The sequence below is a fragment of the Polyodon spathula genome, chromosome 1, assembly GCF_017654505.1.
Source record: "Polyodon spathula isolate WHYD16114869_AA chromosome 1, ASM1765450v1, whole genome shotgun sequence".
Lineage (NCBI taxonomy): Eukaryota > Metazoa > Chordata > Actinopteri > Acipenseriformes > Polyodontidae > Polyodon > Polyodon spathula.
The window spans coordinates 23,851,772-23,877,571 of NC_054534.1; the positions used below are offsets into that span (position 1 = coordinate 23,851,772).

The 25,800-nt window shown below is 36.2% G+C and overlaps 1 protein-coding gene across 1 annotated transcript in view; it reads right to left on the minus strand.

The window, feature by feature from the left end:
• Positions 1–25,800, minus strand: part of LOC121315867 (contactin-associated protein-like 5) — a 111,986-nt gene that overhangs the window by 39,612 nt on the left and 46,574 nt on the right. Inside the window, exons 4-11 of the mRNA XM_041250411.1 lie at positions 22,182–22,329; positions 21,093–21,296; positions 20,155–20,339; positions 19,612–19,755; positions 17,626–17,887; positions 14,315–14,464; positions 13,574–13,745; positions 8,099–8,205 (exon numbers count right to left, since the gene is read on the minus strand). Of these exons, the coding sequence (XP_041106345.1) occupies positions 8,099–8,205; positions 13,574–13,745; positions 14,315–14,464; positions 17,626–17,887; positions 19,612–19,755; positions 20,155–20,339; positions 21,093–21,296; positions 22,182–22,329 (1,372 nt within the window). The remainder of the gene's footprint in view (positions 1–8,098; positions 8,206–13,573; positions 13,746–14,314; positions 14,465–17,625; positions 17,888–19,611; positions 19,756–20,154; positions 20,340–21,092; positions 21,297–22,181; positions 22,330–25,800) is intronic.

A 25,800-nucleotide genomic window follows, 5' to 3' on the forward strand; every position in this document is an offset into this window, starting at 1 on the left:
CAGGCACATGACCCAGCAGACATAACATGTACTCAGCCTCCTCGCATGACAAATGACAAGTCTCACAGCAAGACAACAAAAAAAAAATTAGCTGCAGATGTTGTTGATTTGAAACATTTGAAATGGCAAGTGAACAGGTCTGTGTACTTGCTGAGCACGTCGTGGAAGCGAATCCAGAAACACATGTCGTAAACGTACAATGTATGTTTAAAAATACATGTTCATATTTTGATAATAAAAAAACATTTAAAAAAAATCTAATAATAATAATAATAATAATAATAATAATAATAATAATAATAATAATAATAATAATAATCTTTATTTATAGAGCTACTTTCATACCACAAGGTTCAAGGCACTGCACAAAAACCAGAAAAGAAGAAAGCAAAACACAGAAAAATGTATGAACAGATTAATTTTTCTGAGACCTAAATCAATAAACATTAATATTGTAAAAAAATGTTCTGTTGTATTTTATAGAGGGTTAAAAATAATAAAATATACATACTCCTCAGAATGGGTAAAATCAGGTCGCAAAATGTGAACTTCAATTTTAATATGGCCAGTAGATTTTACCGTAAACTCGTCACGTTAACGACTAAGCATTTACTGTACATACAACAGAACTTTAATAAAAGGCTTTCTGCATAAAAACTGACAAAATCTACACCATCCTTTTTGATCTTGCAGTCAGTACTTTTGAACTCATGGAACCACTTTTATGTTTCCATAGTAACACACCGTCAAGTTAAGGTAGAACAGCGGAAATAATAATTCCACATTTACTCTGCTCTGTCTGCAGTTTGAAAGAGATGGCTTTTTCCAACTGTAATGAAATTAAAACAAAACTTCTAAAGCAAATAGATCTTTTTTCCAACTTCAGATAGCGTAGCAGGTTGACCAAATTGAAGCTGAGACTCGAGCCCGTCTGAGGGGACAGCTTAGAGGCGATTAAAAATAATAAAGTACATTTTAATTTCAAGCAAAGTGTGCTGAAGTAAATCTGCTGTAAATTGTTTTGTATTTTTTAGGAATCGGATTGTGTGTGGTTTACTTGACATTTTTAGAGCTAAAACAGAAGCAGATATGACAGTGAAAATTAAAAAAAATATGTTCACTTCCCTGGAATGTGCATATAGTTATCTTCCACGGTATTTGATTAATATAGTTCTATTTCCTGGCATTTTATGTACTGTATATAGCTTGATTTCCTGGCATTTTATCTATATATCACTCACTGGCATTTTATGTACACATTAAATAGTTCTCTGGTGCTTAATACATATGGTTCCCTGGCATTTTATGCACAGAATACAGTTCCCTGGAATTGTATGCAGTTAGTTCTCTGGCACATCGATATATAGTTCCCCTCCCACAATTTAAAGTTAATAAAAATAAAAGGAAACACATAAAAACAAAGCATGTAAAAGCAATGTGTGTGCAGAATATACATGTCTCCTCATACTATCCCCAACTGAAAATTGAAAATTGAAAAGTATATCTAACATTGAAACAGCTGTATATTTTTCCTTGTTATCTGCAAAACACATTACAATCCATTTATCATTACTGATCCTTTTACCTTCATACACATTATACACACGGATGTTACCTACTAATTACAGTGACCTATGCATGGTTCAGAAACTTCTTTCACAGATATACTACAGCTCTACCTTGGTGTGTAATACACATACTTGCTACAATAGAAACAGCACGATTCAACTGAACTGGGAAACCAAAGGCTTATTATTATTAATTAGTCATTTAGCAGATACTTATATCCAGAGACTTACAGAGACTAGGGGGTGAACTATGCATTGCAACTGCAGCTACAGAGTCACTTGCAATAGGACCTCGGTTTTACGCCTCATCCGAAGTACATTATTAATAGAAAAGCAGAGACATTCAAATGGTTCTTATCTCAAATGCTGTTGGTGAGATAGTACATAAACTTTTTTCCCTAAATTTAATTTCAGACCAAAGTCTCCCAAATGTAAAAGCACTGAATTATAAATGTTCATCTGTACACTGCTGGTGGATCTGTCTGTTAGAACGACAGGATAGTTACAAACCCAAGTCTGCTAGATGGCAGCTGTTTTGTCCTGGGTATGTGCTAATATCATATTTCTACATAAACCCTTGGTTTTTCTCAAAACATTTTTCATTGTATGTTTGTTAGGCAAGGCTGCAAAAAACCATTCAAATGCAAAGAAAATGCATACAAAACACTGAATCTTAATAACTAGATATGTTTGAAGTGCTTACACTGCAGAATGATTCTCCTCTGCTATCAGAGAAGTCTCCCAGGACACTCAAAATAACTGTATCATTTCAACTAAAATTAGTGTTTTTTTGTTTGTTTTTTTCTTTTTTAAATGTAATGTATACGATATTTATCGACTGGAACTCCAATTGAATGATTGATTAGCAATCGACTCTCGGTACAGCTGCATAAAAGCTGCATGTTTTCACCCACTCGGTGTTGTGTGTTCGGTGAGTGTAGAACAGGATTGGAGACAGAGGTAATAATTTTATAACTTAAAGTAAATCACCGTGTTTGTCTGTGTAGTTTGTTTTTGGCAACTTATTGGTCAGGTTACACTTGTCTTCCAATGCTAAGGCCAAACATCGCAGCACCTGGTCATGGCGCCAAGTAAACCGTCCTTGGCTAAGACCCACCTTATATCCGGTCAAAATGTGCCTTAATGTTGCAGGTATTGAACACAAAGGACAAGAGGGATTCTCACCCACCCAGAGGTTTAGGTTCTGTGGTGATGGAAGAACATCATATGCAGACCTGATGAGGAAACTGATCCTGCTCTGTTCCATTGTCTATAGGTCTTGCCAGCCAATCTTGGATTGTTCCACATTCTCCCATCTCATCCATTCTCCCTGCTTGGCCTGGGAAACAGCCTTTACACATATGATCCTCTCCTGCTTTTGCACCTCATTGACTACCAGCTTCCTCCGTTGAGCCGGGGTTGCCTTGTGCCATGTAGGAGGAGCTGAACTGAGACCAAAACCTCCTGTTCCATTCTGAACTTGCCCCATAATATCTCCGATTCGAAGGGCAGCCTTAGCATCTTCCACAGCTTTCTTTGCTGCTCATTTTCTTCCAGTTTTCAACACAGGTGCTGCCTCCCTTATGCATTTGTCACGTGAATTTACTAATGTCATTTTCAGTCAGACCTTTGCACACTTAAAATCCTCGGTTACAGCAGAGATTGGTAGCTGCAGTATTCCTTTACCATAAAGTCCCACTCTGCTGAGGCAGTGTGGAACTCCCAACCATTTCCTGACGTATGAACTGATTAAAGCTTCCAGTTTCTCAACTGTTGTCAAGGAAACCTTGTACTCAGTCAGTGGCCACAGCAGTCTTGGCAGTAGACCAAACTGAAAGCACCAGCATTTCAGTTTGCCTGGTAAAGCGCTGCTGTCTATGCTCTTCAACCCTTCCACTGCTTATTGTCTAACTTGTCCCACATGAACTGTGTCCTTTAGATCCCCATCGTACCATCTCCCTAGACTTTTCACTGGCTTCTCGGACACGGTTGGTATTGCCTCACCATTAATGTAGAACCTTTTATCTACTACTTCACCTTTAATTATAGAGATGCTCCTTGATTTAGTGGGCTTGAATTGCATTCGTACCCATTCAGTGTTATTGGTTAATTTGCCCAATAACCGATTAGTGCATGCTACTGTTGTAGTCATTGTTGTCATGCCATCCATGTATGCTCGAATTGGTGGTAGTCGCTTTCCAGAAGCCAAGCGCTCTCCTCCCACTACCCATTTTGATGCCCTTATAATTACTTCCACTGCTATGGTAAAAGCCAGTGGAGAAATGGTACATCCTGCCATTATTCCATTACTTCTAGGCATTGCCATGTAGTGCTGATTTCTGAAGCTGAAAAACTAAATTGCAAATCTCCAAGTTAGGCTTTCACTAAATTTATTATTGTCAAAAAATCAAATACTGCCCAAAGAAGTTCATGTGGCACTGAACCATATGCATTAGCCAAATCCAGGAATGTCAAATGGAGCTCCTTCCTCTCCTTTTTTCTGATTGAATTACACTGATGTGTTCTAAGCATCCTGGGAAACCCGGAATGCCTGCTTTTTGTACTGAAGTGTCAATGAAGCAGTTCTTTAATAGCTAGGTTGACAATCTCTGAGCAATAATGCTGAAGAAAATATTTAATAGGGAAATAGGACGAAACTGACCGATGCTTGTAGAATCCTTTTCTTTTGGTATAAAGTCTCCACCTGCTCGGTGCCATGTTCTTGGTACAACCTGTTTTTCTCATGCCACTTTCACCAATTTCCACAGGATTCATAGAACTCCAGAAGCACTCTTGTGTACTCTATATGGAACTCTTTTAGGCCCTGGAGATGATGATGCCCTTGCTTTTTTCATAACTTACTCTACTTCTTTCCACTTATGTGCACAGTCCTCCATTTGGTATTCGGGTGGATTGATAGGTGGAATATCTGAAGGAATTGACATAGGCTCCTGTCTTTTTGAATCTGTATGTGTTTCCTCCAAATATCTCTCCAGCTCAAACTTACATGATTTTAGTGTGCTATTTTTCTAGCTGGTGAATATCTTCTTTCCAAATTATCAGTAATGAGATCAAGGACTAGTAAAGAAGTAAACCAAAGTTATTGTGACACAGTTGGGTTGACCTACAGGTAGTATATCACATGTTTTTCTCGTGTAATATACTAGAGAAATGGCCTCTGGGTTAAATTATAATTAGGGCTTCTGTTTTTCAGGTTTTATTAATTGTATTTTTCAGTGGTTATTTTTCAGCTATTTTCGAGTTTTATGTAAATCTTTTTTTGGGGGCTTTCGTTTTTGATTTACTGTTTGAAATTAGTGTTTTCGGTTACTTTCCCAAATGATTCAGTGTTTTTTTGTTGTTTTTTTTTTCTGTCAAAATATGTATAATAGTAAATCGACAGTACTTGCACACTTAAGTTGTACCATCTTTCCTTTGCTGTCTTCCACAACAAAATCCTTATGGACCCAGCCACATTCTTCTGGGGTTTTTGTGTGTACGCATTTTTGTACATTTTGCCACAATTCTTTTTTAAATCCTCCGTATCTTAAACGTAATACAGTTTTAAATCCTGCTAACAAGCCTCCATCCTGATTGTAATCTCGTTTAAAATCTTGCAAGTGGAGTCTCCAATAGAAATGAAATATAGGAATGTGCTGTCAACTCAGTAGTTAGGGCGGATTTAAAGTATTCAGAACGAGTCAATGATAGATGCAAGTCAGGAAGGCGGACATTGCCCAGCATCACTGGGGAATGTATTTATTATTTTTGTAGTAGGTTTTATTTTTTAATAGAAAAAGGGTAAAGTCAACATGAATTGATTAACCATTTCCATAGTTTTTCCTGTGTTTTCCGATGTTTATTGGTTATCCACTGATTTCATTTTTTTCGTACCAGGGGTGTTTTATCGGGTTTTATCAGTTAAAACTGACATTCAGATGCCCTAATCATAATGCATTCTTAGAAGCACTGCTAAACAAATTATGTCATTTTTTGGGAGGCGTCACTGGGCAGAAGCAGCAGCGCCCTCTCTTGTCTAAGGCAGGTTTTATTTCCATCGTCTTGTTGTTCAATTACACAGGATTTTGCCAAAATTGGATTTAGTACAAAACACCAATATACAGGTATTTGCCAACCTAGGTTTTTTGCTAACCTCTAGAATCACTCTTGTTATCTTCATATTCTACAGATTTGTATGACACACTTTCCTTGTAACTTATAAAAAAGAATATAGATATATTATGTTTTTTTTTTTTACAGAATTGTTTTAATTCATTTTAAAATTGGTACAGAAGAGATTATTTTTTAAGTCCCATTTTCCTGTGTTCACAGAGAAATCAAAATTAATGCAGGGGAGTGTTTTGTTCATTTGTGTGGGGGAAAAAATACATCATTAGTGAACATCATTATAAAGCTACCAACATTCATGTGTAAAGTAAGAACATATGAGAGCGAGATAAAAGGTGAATTGCAACTAGACTAAGATAAAAAAAAGAAAAATAAATCCTTGTCAGACCTTCAAGAATAGCTCATGAATGTAAGGCATCTCATTATCTGTGTTTAACATCCTGCTTTGTATATGTAAACATAATTAATTCAATGCAAATGAGGCAGTGGTGCTATTCCACCTCTTTCATTTTGCATCGACTAAATCCTTGTTTTCTGCATGGAGATGGGAATAGTAAACAGGACGGGGACAGAACTGTGCACGATAATCATGTTTTGCGTATGGTAAATGCTTTGTAAATGAGGCCCTAAATATCGGACTGGGCACTCAACAGCTGTCTCAATAAATTAAAAGTATCAAATCATTTACTATATCCTATTGTTGATAAAAGTCAATTTAATACATAAAAAATGAGATTTATTAACAATGCCAGTAACAGTAAATTCAATAAATTGTAAAATTAAATCATTAGCATTTATTCATGTTGTCCGTGATGATAACAACATAGTCAATAAATTGTGAACAAAAAAACCAAAAAAAAAAAAAACTTTTATGGTCCTTTAATCTGCAGTCGATTACTATTGAGGCAATGGGAATTCTACAATTCCAGTCAAGTAAGTTGTCTCTGGATAGGGTTGAGTTAAAGGAGAGTAAATGATGTCATTACTTTTGAAATAAATTATATTATTGATCATATGCTGTGTTTTGTTTCATAGTGACATTATTATAGTCTTCCGTGACTCCAAGGGGCTGTTTGCACAGAAGACAGACAGGTTTGCCGCCCTCCTCAAATTACAAAAATGTTTTCTGTCCATTGGTCTTAAAATGTTCGAAACTGTTCTTGCGCTTTTCATTTGTTTCCCGCTGATGCCATTGCTCGCGTAGCTGAGTTCACAGTCTCACAAACTGGCTGCACGTAGAAACCTTTGTGTCAGTCTGTCATTAGGGTTCATGCGCAGTACATGCAGAAATATCTTCCTATATTATGATGTGAGTTCCTACATAATCCTGCTCTCCTGCCTGCCTGCATGCTGCTTAATATCAAGAAACCGCTTTGGGCACCTCTGCTGTATAAGGCTTCTGTAAATCAAGTGCTTGGCAGCTGTTCAGTTAATTGGAGGCCACATATAAGGTTCAATTGGAGTGATGCTTCGGGCTGCATTAAATGGGTTGTCGGGCCTTGCTTTTAGCATCCTTGTTTTAGATGTAAACAGTGCATCAAAAAGCTCTGCACTCGCTTTAAAAAATTACTTTTTAAAATAAACCCTTAATGACCTTGACAGCAATTATAGTGAACATTTTTGATAAATACTACTGAAGAGACATTTGATACACCTGACAAAATGTTTATAGACCTTCTATTTTTTTTTCTCCATACAATTAACTGTAACAGTGAAGCCATTATTTTTTACTTGATCTTTTTAGTAGAATTTTTCCAACATGTATTATTATTATAATTAATGTCATATTAAATTGGGAACCAACAAGGAGAGCTGCATTGGCCTATGCACTTCCACAGGGTTGGGGAGAAAAGTGGGGCGAGTTTGCTTGATCGTGCTTCAGCGACTACTGCTGGTGAGGCATCCAACAAGTCCAGGCTTCAATATATAAGGCTGCTTTTGATCTCCACGTGAAAAAGAAGTGATGTCGGAAACAGAGGTAGACCATTAATCTTCTGTCCCCCTAATCAGTCAGTGAGTTACTGCAGTCAGGCAACTTTTGAAATAGGATAGAAGACACACAAGAAATTGACAAATAATTGTCTGAATTAGATTTAAAAAAATAAATAAATAAAGGCTATATGCTAATCAACCAGACTTATAGGCAATTGCAGATGTAGGCAAAATATTCAGGTGTTTTTTTTTTTTTTGGGGGGGGGGGTGGTTGGGCGTGTTTTTGAAGTTTTTCAGATTATTAAATTAAATTAAACTAATTTAGTCCAAATCAATACACTATCCTTGTAAGGTTATCAACTGGAGCTGCTGGACATGATTAATAGCAAAGCCCCTTAACTCTGACCTTGTGGAAAATATAGCCCCCCCCCCCAACCAGTTTTAGATATTTTTAATTAATCAATACTTACAGCTATGGCACGTGGCTCCAGTGTAACCAGTATTTGTACAGTTACAATAGAATGTATTCCAGGACTGAGAACATTTGCCACCGTGTTCACAATAGTTTGGAGAGCATCTGAAAAGATCCAAAGTGTTTTTAAAGTCAATACAGATGATATTACAGAATTTTCACTATTAAAAATACCGTAGGGCCTGAAAAATAACATTCACAACACAGTCTCCTATACAGGACAAATAAGTACAGTTCCATTACACATACATATACACTGTCTCCATTATGTGATACAGTGCTGTTATGCATGTTTCATATTTCAAATCCAGAATCAGTTTAGCACTGTAAGAAGATTCTCCAATTCCTCATCTTCTTGGTTTGTAAGGTAACCAGCACAAATAGAAGTTGTACATATCCACACTCCAAAATATCCATATCATCAGTACTTTCTTTATCATTCAACAAATGATAATTTTTAGCAAAGCAGTCACATAAATTGTCAAATAATTGTGCAAGGTCTGTTGGCACCACTGTAAATTCCAGCATCATCTGCATACAGATGCATTGTAACATTTCTAGAAATGGTATTTATGAAAATTGCAATAAAAAAGGGCCTATTGATCCTCAAGGGATTCTACTGTAGATGCACAACCGCAAACAGTCACTGGATGATTTTGGCACAACATTGTTTTTCATCCAATTTATTAAATCATCCCCAACCAGCTTTTAAAAATAACAAGCAACTAAATTAAAAACTTTGTTAAGGTGAATGAAGGTCAATATTAAGCAATTCGACCCTAAACTTCTTTGATTAATTATGTCATTGGTAATCATGCTAGGAGTCTAAAACATATATATATATATATATATATATATATATATATATATATATATATATATATATATATATAAACACACACACACACACACACACACACACACACATACAGTATGTGATTGATCAACAGATCTTTCCATTCTAGAGTTAACTGATCTAGGTCGTATGTCATATGATCATATACTGTAATTAATCACCATTTACTGCAAATAGAATTAGAAATATGATAAATTCATTATGTATAGAAGGGGATATGCTATTTTCATTAAAAATCCCCACCACCCCCCCCCCACCCACAGATCTGATTATGATAGCCAGTGTTTAATAGAAATTGTCCAAGTAACCGCAGCCAGTGTGGGGCATTCAAACACAAAGTCAACAGTTCTGTATTTATAATCTCCACTAAATTCAATCCATAAATCACTTTTCATACCAGCGACCACTGAACAAATTGTGCATAAATAATATGACCATGGACAGGAAAGACAAACAAACTAACACTGTACTGAGCTGCTTTGAGAAAACAGAAGAGATGACATTGAGAAGATAGGACATTTCCTGGTGACCTGATACAGAACCCAGGTCTCTGTAAAAAAAAAAAAAAAAAAAAAATAATAATAATAATAATAATAATAATAATAATAATAATAAATTGTCATCCACCAAGACATAATTTATGAACACAGCCTTCCTGGGTAAGGACACGTCTGTGTTGAGTAGTGCTTAGGCTGGATGATGAGTAAGGTGCCATAAGGTGAGATAGATTTGCACCAGGTGCTTATCAAAACCAGGATTCCTATGGGTCAAACAGTACTGATATGTACAGTATTTAATTCACATAAGAAATCGTACAGCCATAGGCACTGTGAGACATGTCCTCCTTGAAATCCCAAGCTCATTACACTTGGATATTGCAATAACATGTAGTAAAAGAGAATAACAAAAAAGAGTGAAGCAAAAAAAAAAAAAAAAAATGCAACACACAGCACGAGAAAACAAAACCCTGTTATCAGTCAAGACAACACTCTGGAGCCAAAAAAGGAGTGGTACAATGCCGGGCCTACCACTAAACCTGTTCAGCATAAACAGTGCTAATAGCACAAGCCCAATCAAGGTGATGGAATAAAAGATGGAGCCCTTGCTGTGCTGCAGTGCCAGGAAAGGCACTCACAGCAGGCAATGAAACAACAGCTAGCAGTCTGTAGTGCTCCACATATGCGGTGACACAGACATAAATAATAAAGATGACACGGGACATCACATCTTCTTGTCAGGAGATAGTGCTAACAACATGACCTCAATCAAGAAGACATGCTGGGAGACAGACCCCTAACCAGGTTGAAGTCAGTGACAAGAAGCAAGTCACAGCTGGCCTTGAAACAGCAGCTAGAAACTTACAGTAGCAGGCACTCCAAGAGGACAATACTAGCTACAGGCAAACAGTTTGAGTCTGAGAAAGCAAAAATGCACAGGAGTAGGTACTAATGGGAGGTGATGTTTAGGCCAAAACAATAAATATTAATTAACAGTAAAACTATGATGAAGAAAAGGGGCGGTAAGAAGGAAATATTGAACATTTTAACTATGTGGAGAAAAGTCAAAGTAGCAATACCTACATCTACAATTTGTTTAAAAAATATTCAGAGTTTTCACAAAGAACAATGAAGCCGATCACTGTTGGGTCAGTGGTTTTGGTTCTTGGTCAATAGTACTGGTACTTTGAGAAAGACGAAAACAGATGCTTTTTTGACCTACTTAAGATTCATAGATGCACTTCAAATGCAATAGGAAGCAAGTACCTAACTGTTTAATTCTACAGAATCTAATAGAAAATCAGATCTACTCCTATTGTGAGAACATCGAAAATGGACAATTGGCTTGGTATTGTGTGACCTTGACCTCAAGATTAAAAGTCAAAGGTTTCCTACAGTCATCCATATGTCCTAATCTACCTGTGTGACAATGACTTCCAGGACTTATTTAGTTTGTGAGTTATGGCGTGTGAAAGACAAGTGGATGGACAGATAGTTGGATGGAAAGTATCAATTTAGTATACTGCTTTGCAGGCTTCACATATATTTCTTTTCTCTGTAGGTATTGTGGACAATTTAATATTGTGAACGTGCTCTAAATTCTGATGATATTTACTTGCTGTGTATTTCATTATATATTTGTTTATGGTCCTGTGAAAGGGGTGTGGGTAATTCACTGACCAGGAGACAGACAGGTGTATTCTGGAAACACCACACAGGTGCCCAGTTTTATTTTAGACCGGTTATTTTTTTTTTTTTTTCTCTCCGGCAGAGGGCACTGTTGACCGTGGGCTGCCTATCAACGATGATAGACAGCACCACGGAAATACCACAGCTGGTACACGAACCGCAAATGCACTCGCAGGTGCTCAAAGAAATAATAATGAAAACAGAAGGCGAAAAGAACAAGGGAAAATAAAACAGTAATAAAACTACAAATAAAAGGTGCTGCACTCGGCAGCGTTATCCCGGTCGCCGCTACCCGCACGACCCGGATCACCGTCCTACTCTCTCGGCTATCTCGCCTGCTCTTTCACAATACGCCGGGGTCTGCCCAAGGGTTCCCCGCTCTCTCTCTCTGTCTCGCTGATTCCCGGTCCCGAATCAAAGTGTCCGCACCCTTAGCGCGTCTAAGTGGGCAGACCTGAGGAAACAACAGAGCGTTATTTTATAGGACCGACAATCACCCAAGACCCGCCTCTCGGCCATTCAGAGAGGGGGAAAGTCCACACTCACACTTTCCCACCTCCCCGTGTCACTGCCATGACTCACAGGCGGTTGTTGGGCGACTGCCGCCCTCTTCCTGCAGCCCGTGAACACGCCAGCAGAGTCAGCACAGATCTCTCCCTGTTACAGGTCCATTTTTTCTTTTTCATTACAATATAATTATTAATATAACTACTTGTCATTCATATATTAACAATGACAAATATTAATAGTAAAAAAAAATTCAGTGTGCAAAAAAATTAAATAATGGGCAAACAATGATGTTGATTCAACTACTGCAACCACTGCAGTGAATCTTATCTTAGACTACAGTCAGCACTCGGATATCTGTTACCCAAATACACATCAGTCATGTTTTTTACCACCCTTGTATTAATAATAAAATCAATATATATATATATATATATATATATATATATATATATATATATATATATATATATATATATATATATATATGTGTATGTGTGTGTGTGTGTGTGTGTGTGTGTGTGTGTGTGTGACAAATTAATGCACTTACCCGTCACACGCGATTTCCGACTCTCACCATTTTTCTGATACAAAGCCCATCTCTTCAATGCTACAATGTTACAATCTACTTCTTCATCAGCACTTTTCTATTTTTTTAACTTTTTTTATCGCATGTCAAATCAGTCTGTCTTGATTGTGCGGTTACACAGCGCTTCCTCCAATTTCCCATGACAAAAATGCAGCAAAAACAAAGTGAACGAGACAAGCTAAGCGATGTAAAAAACTTCATCATTTTTAGATACTATGATGCATTTTTTACAGTTTTTATCTGTGATCTTTTGTTGCTTTTGTGCATTTTAATTTGCAAGTGAACTGTGACATTAGGGCCTTATTGATCACTATATTCTGGAATTTTGAATACTGACTTTGGATATTGTTTTAATTCTGGAAACTGGGTTGTTGTTGTTTTTTTGTTTTTTTTTAAATCTTTTGCTTAATTGCATTGCCTTTTACATTTTATGCAGTTCTGTGCATGGGTAACATTTTGATTTCATTTTTCTTTTGGGTCGTTAATGGGGAATTTTACACAATGCTACAATATGTACCAGATTTAAAAGTACTGTAGAACTAACCTGCGGGGTTGCCAGTGTCACAGGAAATAAGTTAGCCATGAAATAAGTTAGCGTTTGCCTTTTTGAGCCTTTCTGCGCACGCACAAATGTTAGAAGTTAAAGGCAAGGTTCTGTAGAGATTTTGCATTTTTTTAAGAAACGAAAACAGGTATTGCAGACACTCCCTATCCCTCACTGGTCGAGTCACACCTGCTCCCACCCCACTCAGTGACATACTCACACACAGGCAGTCTCAGCTCTCAGTCACACAAGCACCAAAACACACAGAGAACGCTAACAGATCTGAACAAGAACAACACAGTTTACAAACACACATTATTTAGAGTACTCCCCTGTCCATAATCAGGTCCATTCCCTCACTGTCTTGCAATTCAGCTCCCCCCTGCCACAGTATGTACTGTATTACAGTCCACGTGTCGTCTCTTTTGGCAAGTGATATTTTCAGAAACCGTTCTGAATTAAAATACTTCTTCTTTTGAAAATGTAGTACTGTACCAACAAAACCAACACAGTAAATCTAAATGGAAGCCTACTTATTTTAAAACACAGTCCTTTCAGATATGTATTTTTGATATTGTATTTTTTTTGTGTTCCCTGAAAAATGGATAAGGGTTGAAACAGGCCAAAATGAAATAATCAGATATGCATCACTCACGTTTAACTGTCACTGAAGTCAAAATTTTATAGGTTGGATATGTGAGTGCTGATTGTATTAAGGTTTGCCAAGTTGTAAAACTAACTGACTTGATCCAAATTCCATGCTTAAAAAAAAAAAAAAAACACAGTCATACCTGTCTATAATACCACACAAGTCTATGTGCAAGTCATTGAAACGCCCTGTGATTCTTTGTTGCACCTGGATGAGATTCACATCCTGCTTGTCTATAGATATAAGTCTCATGCATCCTTGAAAAACATTGAAGGGATTCTTGCATCCTTGATTACTGATGATTTCAGGACAACCTGTAATAAAACCACATAGAGAATGTAAATGAATTGTGGTGCCTACAAAAGGTCTTTGAGTGGTAACACCTGGGGTAGCTGTGTCAATGGGAGCTTCCTCTGCATTGACCTTGGAGCAGAGAAGGTGAGTGAGTGGTCTAGAGCCTCAATTTGAGCCTGCCTGTAAACATGGCCAGTCAAAATGTGTGTATTTTTTTTTTTGTGACACAGACCTCTGTCCACTGAGGGCTAAGAGAAGATCACAAGTTTAATCTTATTATTCAAGCCTAAGCTGGACTATAGTCACTGACTATAACACATGGTAAATAATGTGAATACAATAGTTGACATTTTTGGTTTATTAGCATACATTTTATTATGGACAGGCTTTTGTTTTAAAACATCATATCTGACCAGCGTAGCTTGACCTTTTATTTATTTTTATTTTTTTTACATGTATTCACTGTATTAACTTTTAAGTTATGAAAGCATTTGCTGTTACATGTACCAGTATTAAAACCCTCTTAGCTTTCAAGCCATTATTTAACAATTAGAGTATTGCTTATATTCTGTAAAGGAATAATGCTTACCACCAAAATAATACTGTCCTCCAGAAAAAATATAAAATGGCGAGCTGGCATGAGCTGCTGCAGAGGCATCATTGTCCACAGTTACGCTGAAACGATTCCTTCTAGCACTAAGTTCAATAGAATGCCACTGTCCATCATTCAGCATGGTTCCTGTAAGCACAAATATTTCAAGTACTGTAGAAGTAAAGACATAAACCACAGCAAAGGTATTACACCAGGAACATTAGATAAAAAATATTGTATACAACACTTGTCTGAGAATACAATATTGTCCTGGGATGCTTATGCATGGTTCCAACTACCATGTAATCCTAAAACGCAACAATGCTCTTCATAATTCAGTTTTAGCTTGTAGAAACATGTTTTCTTCCCTGTTTCTATACATATTTATTGCCTGTTACATGTGTTATTAGAAAAAAGACCTTGGTTTTGTGGGTTTTTCAATAGCAAGCTTCATGAAAGGAATCACATGCATTATATGCAGAGTCACTTACAATAGGACATTGGTTTAACATCTCATCTGCAGGATGGAGCACAAAGAGGTTAAGTGATTTGCTAACACGGGGAGTCAGTCCATGGCAGAGGTGAGATTTGAACTAGTGGCCTTCTGGTTACAAGCCCCTGGACTTTAACCACTGGACCATACTGCCACCTATATAAGCAACCATGTTATGTTCACATGTGGACTTCAACAGCACCACTATGGGGTTTTCATTACACCATTGTGTTCCCCACAAAGTGTTCTGTGCACCAAAATTCAGTACTTTATGTCGACTAGGTAAGTCACAGCATATAAACCAAACTACTTTATGCCCCCCTGTGACAAAGTGCCCACCCCTGTGTATATTATCTGTTATGTGTTGCGTGTGGTGTGTTTAAATGTTGGTGTCTAGACATTGGTACACGGATATAAACGGGTCTGTGTAACATGAGTGTTTAAAAATGTATATGTGTATTTAGGCACGAGGATTGCACAGCACTTCACGTGCAAGTAAAATGTAGTAATATGTGAGCACGGGGAATTGCACTTTATTAATTCACGTGCTGGGATTCAAGTGAATAATTAATTGGCAATTGAATCCCAGCACAACAGTATATATAGATGCACGTTGTCACATACTCGGGGTTGGGTGTTCGGTGAGTGGAGAACGGGATAGGAGACGGAGGTAAAAATAATAATAATAATAATAATAATAATAGAAGATAAATATCTGCTCACCTTGTTTGTCTGTATCGTCTGTTTTGTTAATCTGTTTATTTTGGTGAATGTGCCGTGGCCTGTGTTTTTGTTTGTTCCAACCATTTATTTTCTGTGTCTGTTCATTCATTAAATGCTGAGCGAGACCATTCGCTCAGCTCCACCAAACTCCACCTCTCTCTCTGTTTATTTTCCTGCTTCTGGTCTGACGCCACCCACTCCGGCCGTCTTTGTGACACCCCCCTTCGTAACTGCAACTAACCTTTAGAATGCATTTTAATTGTGGTATGCTATCCACATACTAAAACAGCTTTTAGAAAGTATCAAATGGGATAGCAAAAAATTGCCATTTAAATATAGGATGGCATTTGGCATTTTTATACAGCACTAGCATTAGTTATTGTTGTTCAGTATTTATTTAAAAGCTGCAATAAGGATACTGGTGTCATCATTTATTGTTTCTTTATTCATTTCTGAGAAGTTCCATTTGTCCTTGCTTCAGAACTTGGCTTTAATGTAAGTTCTTTAAAAAAAGACCTGCAACTCATTAAGAAATTTTAACAAGATAATTTACAAAATGAGTTACACCTGTCTCTGGTGCCGGTAATCTGGCAGTTACTAATGAACTTGGTCTCACAGCATCCAAGATGAATGATGGAAACCAGGACTTAAGTCTGCTGCTGTCAGTGGGTATTTCTACTGTATATCGCTGATATCTATGAATAAAAAAGGCATAATGCCTTTTCAGGAGAAATCCATACTATCTTCCATCACCATTCATCCACAACGTAAGTGTTTTCTTTTTACTCAAGAGTTAAAATAACTCTTCATTCAGGTTTTAGTTGTTTCTTTTGTGATCAGTAACATTCAATATTATGCCTATTATGAATTGTATTTGCACATTATTAAGTCAAGATAGCAAAAAAATATATATATCCATATCACAAGTATCTAGACACTACTATTTACAGTAACAACATGTTCCCTTTGTAGTAAAGTTTGATAAATGATAATTAACACTGTGCTCAATGGGTCTATTTGGTTTTTGTAATTGCCACTGGAAAATGAAAACAGTGTGGTGTTTATCATCACTGCAGTTTCAAACAAACAACAACAAGAACATTACTGACGGGCATTTTAATTTCCTACCTAATTATGCTATTAAATATTTTTTCCAGTTATATTTGTACTATTAACTGCTGGGCTCTGACAAAAATAAAAGTACTGAAATATATAAAATGATCCACATAATTTACAGCCCTTAAGGAATGTACTTCAAACCGTAATCACATTAGCAAGTCTGAAAAATAGACCAATACACCTATTTTGTATCCATAAATCCCAGAAAAATGTAGTATTACAAATGTCTTGAAATAATGAAATGCATCTTATTATTTTTTTATGCCAAAATGTAGGCAAATAAGTACTGGTATTTGCTATATTGTACAGACATTGGCCAACTTGCAAACAAGGCCCGCAAGTTCTGTTTAATGCAATGTTACAAAAGGAATAAATGTTAACCCAGCAACTCACCTCAGGATGTGGGTTGACACGCTTTGACCCTGGGTGAGAGAGACAAAATGATTGATGGCTGTTTGTGAGTTGACGCAATAACAAACAGCCACGTCTTTATGAAAGTTTCACCTCCGCAAGGAATGTTTCTGTTTATCCATATTTATGTGGCTTGAGACACACCATGGGCCAGATTATAGCAAGGATAAAGAAACATTTGCTCTAATCAACATTTGGGCCGACGGTTCAATTCTGAGTAGCTTGGATGGAAGCGTCAGTAACAGGCTGCTTCCAGGACATTGATATGCACATTGTGTACTTGCGTCTCTCACTCAGGTCAACCCTGTTTTATCAAAAGCAGCGTGAAATTGCGTACCCAACCTGCATGACACTGGGTCCTGCTCAGGTAGTTCCTGCCCAGTGTAAAAGGGGCTTATGATTTACCCAAGTATTCTTACAACATAGTTAGATGTACTGCTCTGCATTTCAAAGCATTGATTAACAAAACAATTATTTAAATATACATTTAACCATTACATTGCATTGTAATCTGTACTGATTCACTGACCACACACAACAATGACATTTTTGATTAATGTACCTGTAGTAACATCGACAAGGTTCCTTCCAGATATGGAAATTGACAGTTTTACTTTTCCATCAATGAGGTAAAGCCACAAGACTCCGGAACCCTGATACAGTTCGCTGGTTAGCAATAAACCAGCTGTGTTCCACGTACGGAACTGGAATTTGACAGATATGCTGTCCTTCTGCAGGGATCCAGGCAAAAGTAAGTAACTTGCAGGGCTCACAAAGGTGATTGGAACATTGGATGGCTCTGAGCAGGAAAAGGTCACGTTACCCTAAAAGCACACAAATGATAAATACAATTAAAAACCAAAAACAACATAAAAAAAACTGTGCAAAAAAAAAAAAAAAAAAACATAAAAAGGTTTTAAAAACATTTGCTCATTGTTGTTCACTTTCACTCAGGTGAAGCCAGTTTTTCCTGTCACAATACAATGCGCTACCTGTAATAGAACTTCAACTAAGCCTTTCACTTGCATTCTATTCTGCCCATAGGGAACTATAGTATGTGGGATCAAAAGGGGTCGTTTTATTGTACCTCTACATAGGAAAGTGAATGGAAAGTGTTTTAGTGTTATAAAAGAATAAGTGACTATAAACTGAAGTCTGGAAACAAATATATAACCAACAATACAGGAATTGTGGAGCACGCATGGTATTGAAAGGTACAATTATGTTTCTACTTTCTTGGTTATAAATACTTTTAGGTTGGTTGTTCTACGAAAGTGCTTTGCATGCAAATATTGGAGAATGCAAAGTCATTTTTAAAACACTTTTTCAAGAATTTATTTTCCTTTCCAAAAGTCAATAAATCCAAGGTGAGTATTCACAGTTTTTGTTTTAGAATTTACTAAAAATAACTATCAGAAAGGCTACTGGAATTGTAAGAATTTAAGCATGTTTTGCTTTTTACCGGGTTGTTACCAACTGAAATGAAAAATATAAGTACAGTGTTTCAAAGTATTGACATTTCAATCTATATACACTGGCGCTATTAATTATATTTGTGATAATGTATGGTTATTAAATGTTAAATTCCAGTGAATTCATACAAACGACAATGAAAAGATTAATTAAAATTGACTTATACAACCAAATAATAATTTGAGATCATTTGAAAGTCTAATTATCTGCATTATGTGGTTGTATATAGTTAGAACAAGAAGAATGCTGTTTAGTTCTTCAATGTAAGCTGATATGTGATATCACCCATGGTGTCGCGTGTATCTGTTTTTCACTATTATGTGGGGTTATCTGTAAAGTTATCTGATATCTAGTTGTCAATGCAGAAGGTGATATAACATTAACCTTTTCAAGATAAGAAGTCTGCCTTTTTTTTTGTTTGCCTGTTTGTTTTATGTTGATCCACCACGCCAAACCAAAAAGATACCAAGAGATACCAAAAAGCAACCTTTTTTTGATGGAAATTCTATTGAGATTATATTGCTGACACACTAAATGCCATGCACTGGTTAGGCTTGAAATGTATCTTCATGACATCAGTAATATGAGAAATTATTTATGCACCAGACAGTTTTATGATCCAGTTTCATGATAAACCATCTGTACTATATAAAACGACATTTCAACAGCATCAACCAGTCCAGGCTAATGACTACATCACTCTATTAAAACTGGTCATTAGATGTCAATACTCACTGTCCACCACCTGTTTACAAATGCAATAACAGGCACACATTATGTTCTGTTTTTAATTAATGTGTTCTCTAGGCAGGAACATTCTTACCTTCCTGTAAATTAACATAATTCTTCTTTAGGTTTGAGATCCAAAACATCTGCACTGCCTTTCGCATGTCCAATGAAGATACCCAACCACACACAAAAAAACACATGCAAGTAACCCAAACTTCTTTCTTACTAGTTTTAGTACTGTAATTGCCATTATTTTCAACACAACAATAATGATGTGGAGTTTGTATTTGTACACCTACTATATATTTGATGTATCTGTGTAAATCATCTCAATTAAAACCCTTACCAGAATATGAATCTCAGGTTTTTGTCTTTTAGCCAAATCAATAATGTTTACTCCATTGTAGAATACATTTTCCAGGCACCCTTGGAAGGTCTTCTTCAAAGAGGTCCGTGGTTTCCCTGGAACTGGGATACCTCCAAAGCTGAGCTTATGAAATAAAAACAATCAACATACCAATTCACTGTCTAGATAAAATATAGCCAACATAGTAACAATATGTTAACAATTATGGTACAGTCCAGGGTTTAGTATGCATAATGAAGGAACAAAAATAATTTAGAATTAATGTCTCCTGTCTACAAAATTGTTTTTTTACATTTACACTTTATTTGAACATGACTGTTCACAAACTAAAAAGGTACTTATTACAGTAAATGAGATACTTGAGTACTGTTCGATTTATAATAAAAAGCATGCTATTATTATTATTATTATTATTACTACTACTATTATTGAAAAATATGATATTGTACATGCAAAAAACAGGGGGGCTGAGGAGCTGTGAGATTTGAAAACATGGTAAAATGTATACTAAAAGTAACAAACCTCATAGTCAATATTCAGGGGGTCAAACTGTCCTTTCATTTGGAACTGTTGTGTGTTTTTATCCACAGTGAAATTGATGTGCTTGTTAACTCGTTCAATAAGTACACTGTGCCAATGCTGATCATCAAGAAGGCTGCCCAGAGTCATCAAGGCATGACTGTCAGAAGAAAGTCCCTTGGCACTGTCTGAAGAAAAATAATATTAAGCACCTTTCATGCATTCCTTTTCAGTACAGATTGGGTTAATTATATATCTAGTTAAAACATGATTAATTTAAAATATTGCTGAATACTGCTAAACAAATACACAATAACAGATAATATATTCAAGTTTTTAAAGTCAGGTTATTGGAATTATAATTATTGTAGAGTGGGAACAATGGTCATATAGTGAAGGTTAGACTTTTCAAAACATTTCCAAGTGTTTGAATACACTTCCTTATAGTACGTCTCTGTTCCTATCTAGAGCAAGACATGCAAACAATCATTTTAATATTGGTGATGGATATTATAACTATGTTATAACATTATGCTGTATGATTTGACAGTACAGTGATGCTTCCTGGAGGATCAATGCACTGTCTGGTGCCATGGTACAAAGACACTTTTAGAACAGCAGTGACAGGTTTTATCATGTATGCATCCCATCCCATGCAAGGCAAAGTTCAACACAGCGTCCATCGTAGAATAACAGCTGCTCTACTTGAAGCCTTATTGCCTGAGATGATCTGAGTAAAGTTATAACTTACTGTTGCTGAGCTATGATTTTAACCACATATACAATTATGCATTCAATTTAATGTATATTAGTGATACCTTTCTACCTGACATATAATATAATAATAATAATAATAATAATAATAATAATAATAATAATAATAATAATAATAATAATAATAATACATACATACATACATACCTACACACATACATACATACCTAAATTAATGTGTAGAAAGAGTTTTCCTTTATGCAACTCCAATGTAATGCAGTCCCCATGCTGTCCTTCACCATGTAAAATAACCCCTGAATTCTGCATAGTCTTAAACTTCATCGAAATTGCCTCTCTGATGGTTTCTGTTGACTTTTGACTGAACCTGTAGAATAATGAGCTGCTGCCATCGAAACCTGCTACTTCAGACTCTGCAAACAACGTATTATAAGATAACTGAAACAAGCATGGCAACATTTCCAGTATCTTTATCATACGTGACCTAATTCCCAAATACATATTTTATAAAATGGGATATTTAATCATTAAACAATATTAATATAAAAAAATATTAAACATTCTGTAGCACACATGTATTTGTAGGTAAGCATAGAATTTAACACAGCGAAAACATTGCTAGCTGACTGCTTTAAAAAATAGGGTATAAAATATATCATACATAGTAATGCATTAAATCATGCCTGTACTAGTATATTTTTAACTACTTTCATCATAAGAGGATAAGTTAAAGACTATCAAACTGGTAGGAAAATCCATGTATACAGTATACTTCATACCTTTACTGTTTGTTTAACTTTGTAAAATGTATTAAGCCTGCATAGAAACTACCATAACATTCCTCATTTTGAGTGACTAAATATTTTATAGTGTAAGTTTTAGGACAAACTGTGGGCCGTATTAAAGGGTTTTAGAAAGCAAAACGCCTGTGTATGAGTTATAGCAACAATCACTGCACCTTAAACAGACCCTGACAGCGTCTATTCACATGACAATATTCCCCTCATACACACACGTTCCGCGTTGTATAATCCTGTAATATGGCACACAATTTATCCTCAAACTCAGTGCTGTGGCAGGATAGTCAGGAAAATGAAAATCTGCAGCATAGATAAAATTTACTTCTGAGAAAATTATTATGCAAATTAAATATGAAATGTCCTTTTTTTCACTTATTACCCCTTGAAGATAAATACAAACCTTTTAAGCCCATTATCATAGCCCTGAAGACCTCTTATACCCTACCATATCATCATAATCCATTTCATGCAAATATTAAGCACTTCATTATTACTTACTGTATAAGCATCCATAAATCTCCACTCTCATGCCTATCCTTCCATTTGCATTCCAGTCAAGAGGAACAAATCGCAGAAACCTTGCTATAACATGCTGCTGCAGTTTATATTGCACAACGCTGTCTGCATTTGTATTTCCTGAAAAGGCCTAGAAAAAATATTGAGAAAGATTATCTTTACACCACATTTAATTTTATTTTAAGAATTGTATTGTTGAGGCTCTATTCTGACTTTCTTTATAGTCTGTTCAGAAAAGGTTATTTCTCTAGTAGCTCTACAAAAAGTAAAGGGTCCAAAAGCTGATGTTTTTTTTTACTCCAGTCTACATTTATTTTTAATAAAACTGTGAACATTTGTATCTAGTTTATTAACTGCAGTATGCCATTAGAGTAAGAAAGACTGGCACAACGACAAATGAAGAATTAAAATCACAACAGTACATTCAGACTAGCTGACAGTTTCTGGGTTGAAATGCATGTGTTTGGATCATTATACAGTTGCTAATTAAGTAACAAGAAGATGTGTAAATTGATAATAAAAAATAAAACATAAATTGTATGACGATCCTGTAACATTTGCCTCTGGCCCAGTCACTGCCTGCTTAGTAAATGAACTAAGCTCTGAAGAGCTGCTACATAATAAAACAGGATTTTAATTAAACATGTTTTTTTTGTTTCCCCAAATAAATAATTCACATTACAAATGATCAACATATAGTCATACAGTTTTATAAAATGTAAGGAACATTTTCACCCTCAGGCTCCAAAGCCTACTATTACTATCAACAATTCATTACTAGAATTATAAGACATCCAACAATACTGAACTTTTATTTTATTACTGTAGCTTCTACAGCCGACATTTTACACATTGTCCTCTTAGTAATTATTTATGCATGCAGTTTCACTTCCATTTCTGGTGTAGAAATACTGAATATCTTTGAATATCTTTGGGAAACATTCTTCATTTGGGAATTTTTTTATTTCTTGTTACAACTGTAGGGCTCTAAATAAAGTGGCATCACTGTTGTTTTTCTGAGACTTTTATAAGTATTCTCTCAATTTGCTGCAACATACCTTATGCTGTGGTTGGAGCTTATGTTGGCTACTAGTAAATTCTGTAGCTCTGTAATTTAACACTGCCACTTTGGCCTGTTTTGTAAAAGTTTACTTTAACAATTCACACATACCATTCTGGACCACTCAAACAGTCCTAGCCTGTTTTGCCCAACTAACCCGCTTGCAAGATACACCTAATAAGACTCTCCCAACTCACCAGGTAGATACGCAATACTCGAGGACACCAGTTAAGTTTCTAATACAAATAACTGTCTAATTTTATTTTGATTTTACCCGAAAGGTACAACTACATAAATAATATTAATCATGACAAGCCTATTTTTCTTAAAACATTTAAAAAGTGTAATTAGATTTGAAAATGAATGGCACTAAATATGAAAGCATCTTATAATGTACAGCTAGGTTTTGCATCACCCGGAGTTTTTGGATTGAGGTATCATTTAAAAAAAAAAAAAAAAACCTATATGAACATAATTTAGATATTTTATTTAACATCATGCAATCAAAGAAACCACACAATTATATTGCAATAGTCTACCGGAAACCATTACAGTAGTACAGCGACAGTGTGGGAGAAGTACGGGCGTGGAAAAGTGCAGAGCAGTTTAGAAGCAGTTTGAAAGCAGGTTGACAGCTGCAGAGGATAAACTAAACTTCAAAAAATAAACAAATAAATAAATAACATGGTCTTCAAGCCAGTAATCTGTGACACCTGCATGTGGGAAATCCGAGAAAACCCAGCACAGCTAAACCAAGTGTGTGTAAAGTGCTGCACGATCCAGGACTTGCATAAACTAGTAAGTATGCTAGAAATGGAGCTGGAAGAAATAAGACAGCAACAGGATCTTGAGGAGCTGACAAACCCACAATTCATGGATGTCTGTACCACCAATAACAGCCTGAAAGCCAACAGGGAGATAGAAGGTCAGAATAGATGGGGTCAGGTAGGCAGAAGCAGGGAAAAAAAGAAACTTCGTCAAACACAACCACCAGAAATCAAAACATCCAACAAATTTGAGCCATTTCAAAATTTTGATGAGCAAAACCAACATCAAGAGAACGAAAGGAACAACATCCAGGACCCTATTAACAATGGTTACCAGACAGCAAAAAGAAGGGAAGTCATGATTGTTGGGGACTCCATATTGAGAAACACAGCAAGTTCAGTTCGCAGTTTGGACCCCCTTACTACAACTGTGCTGCCTTCCAGGAGCCTCTGTCATGCACAGCACTGAAAACGTGGACAGGCTCCTAGAACGAACAGGAGACAGCCCGGTAGTAGTCGTCCACATCGGGACAAACAACATTAGAAGAGACATACCAAAATCCCTGCAAAACAAATTCAGAGAGCTAGGAAAGAAATTAAAAGACAAGATCAAAACTGTGGTATTTTCTGGGATACTGCCGGCACCTTGCAAAGGACCATATGGACAGCTGGAAATAATTAATCTAATGCATGGCTGAAGACGTGGTGCACATGGGAAGGCTTCACCTATCTTGATCATTGGACCACATTCTACAACAAGGACTATCTGTATAGACGGGACGGACTGCACTTAAATAAAAAGGGAACCAATCTACTTGGAGAAAAGATCCTTGAGCAGGTTCAGAAGCTTTTAAACTAGAAAGGGGGGGGGGAGAAATCAACAAAAAAACAGAAGGGAGACCGCATCAAAACAAGGACAACAACTCGGGTAAGACAAGCATTAAATGTATTTATCTAAATGCTAGAAGTATCAGAAGCAAAATTTTAGAACTTGAAGCTACTACACTAACAAGTAACTATGATGTGATAGGTGTTACAGAAACTTGGTTGTCTGAGAGTGATGGGGACGAATATAATATTTGTGGGTATACACTGTATAGGAAAGACAGGCAGGACAGAAGAGGTAGAAGGGTAGCGCTATACATAAGAAACAGTCTTGAAGCCCAGGTGTTAAACCTGGACAAAGAAAATAAAGCAGAATCAATATGGGTCAGAATAACGGACAAAAATTGAAAGGGCATAATAATAGGAACATGCTATAGACTGCCAGATTCAGACGGTGAGCAAAATAATCAATATATCTGTTATACAATGACATTAGAAATGCGTGTAGCAAAGGAGAAGCCATACTAATGGGGGATTTCAACTTCTCCAATATAAAATGGGAAAACCCGGTGGGTAGCATGACAGATGAAATTGAAATGGTGGAAATGACAAATGACTGCTTCCTAACGCAATTTGTCAAGGCACCGACTAGAGGGGAGGCATGCCTTGATTTAGTCTTTTCAAATAATGAAGACAGAATAACTAAAACAGAGGTCAGAGAACCACTAGCAAACTCAGACCACAACATGGTCTCATTTTTGTTCTCTTTAAAACCCCAAAAGTAATGGCTAAAGCTAAGGTTTACAATTTTAGAAAAGCAAACTGTGAAGTTATGAAACAGAGAGTAACAGAAGTAGATTGGAGTAAAATGGAGAAAACATCCACAGAAAAAGGATGGCTGTTCTTCAAAAATGTACTACTAGAGGAGCAAAACAATTATATCCCTAAA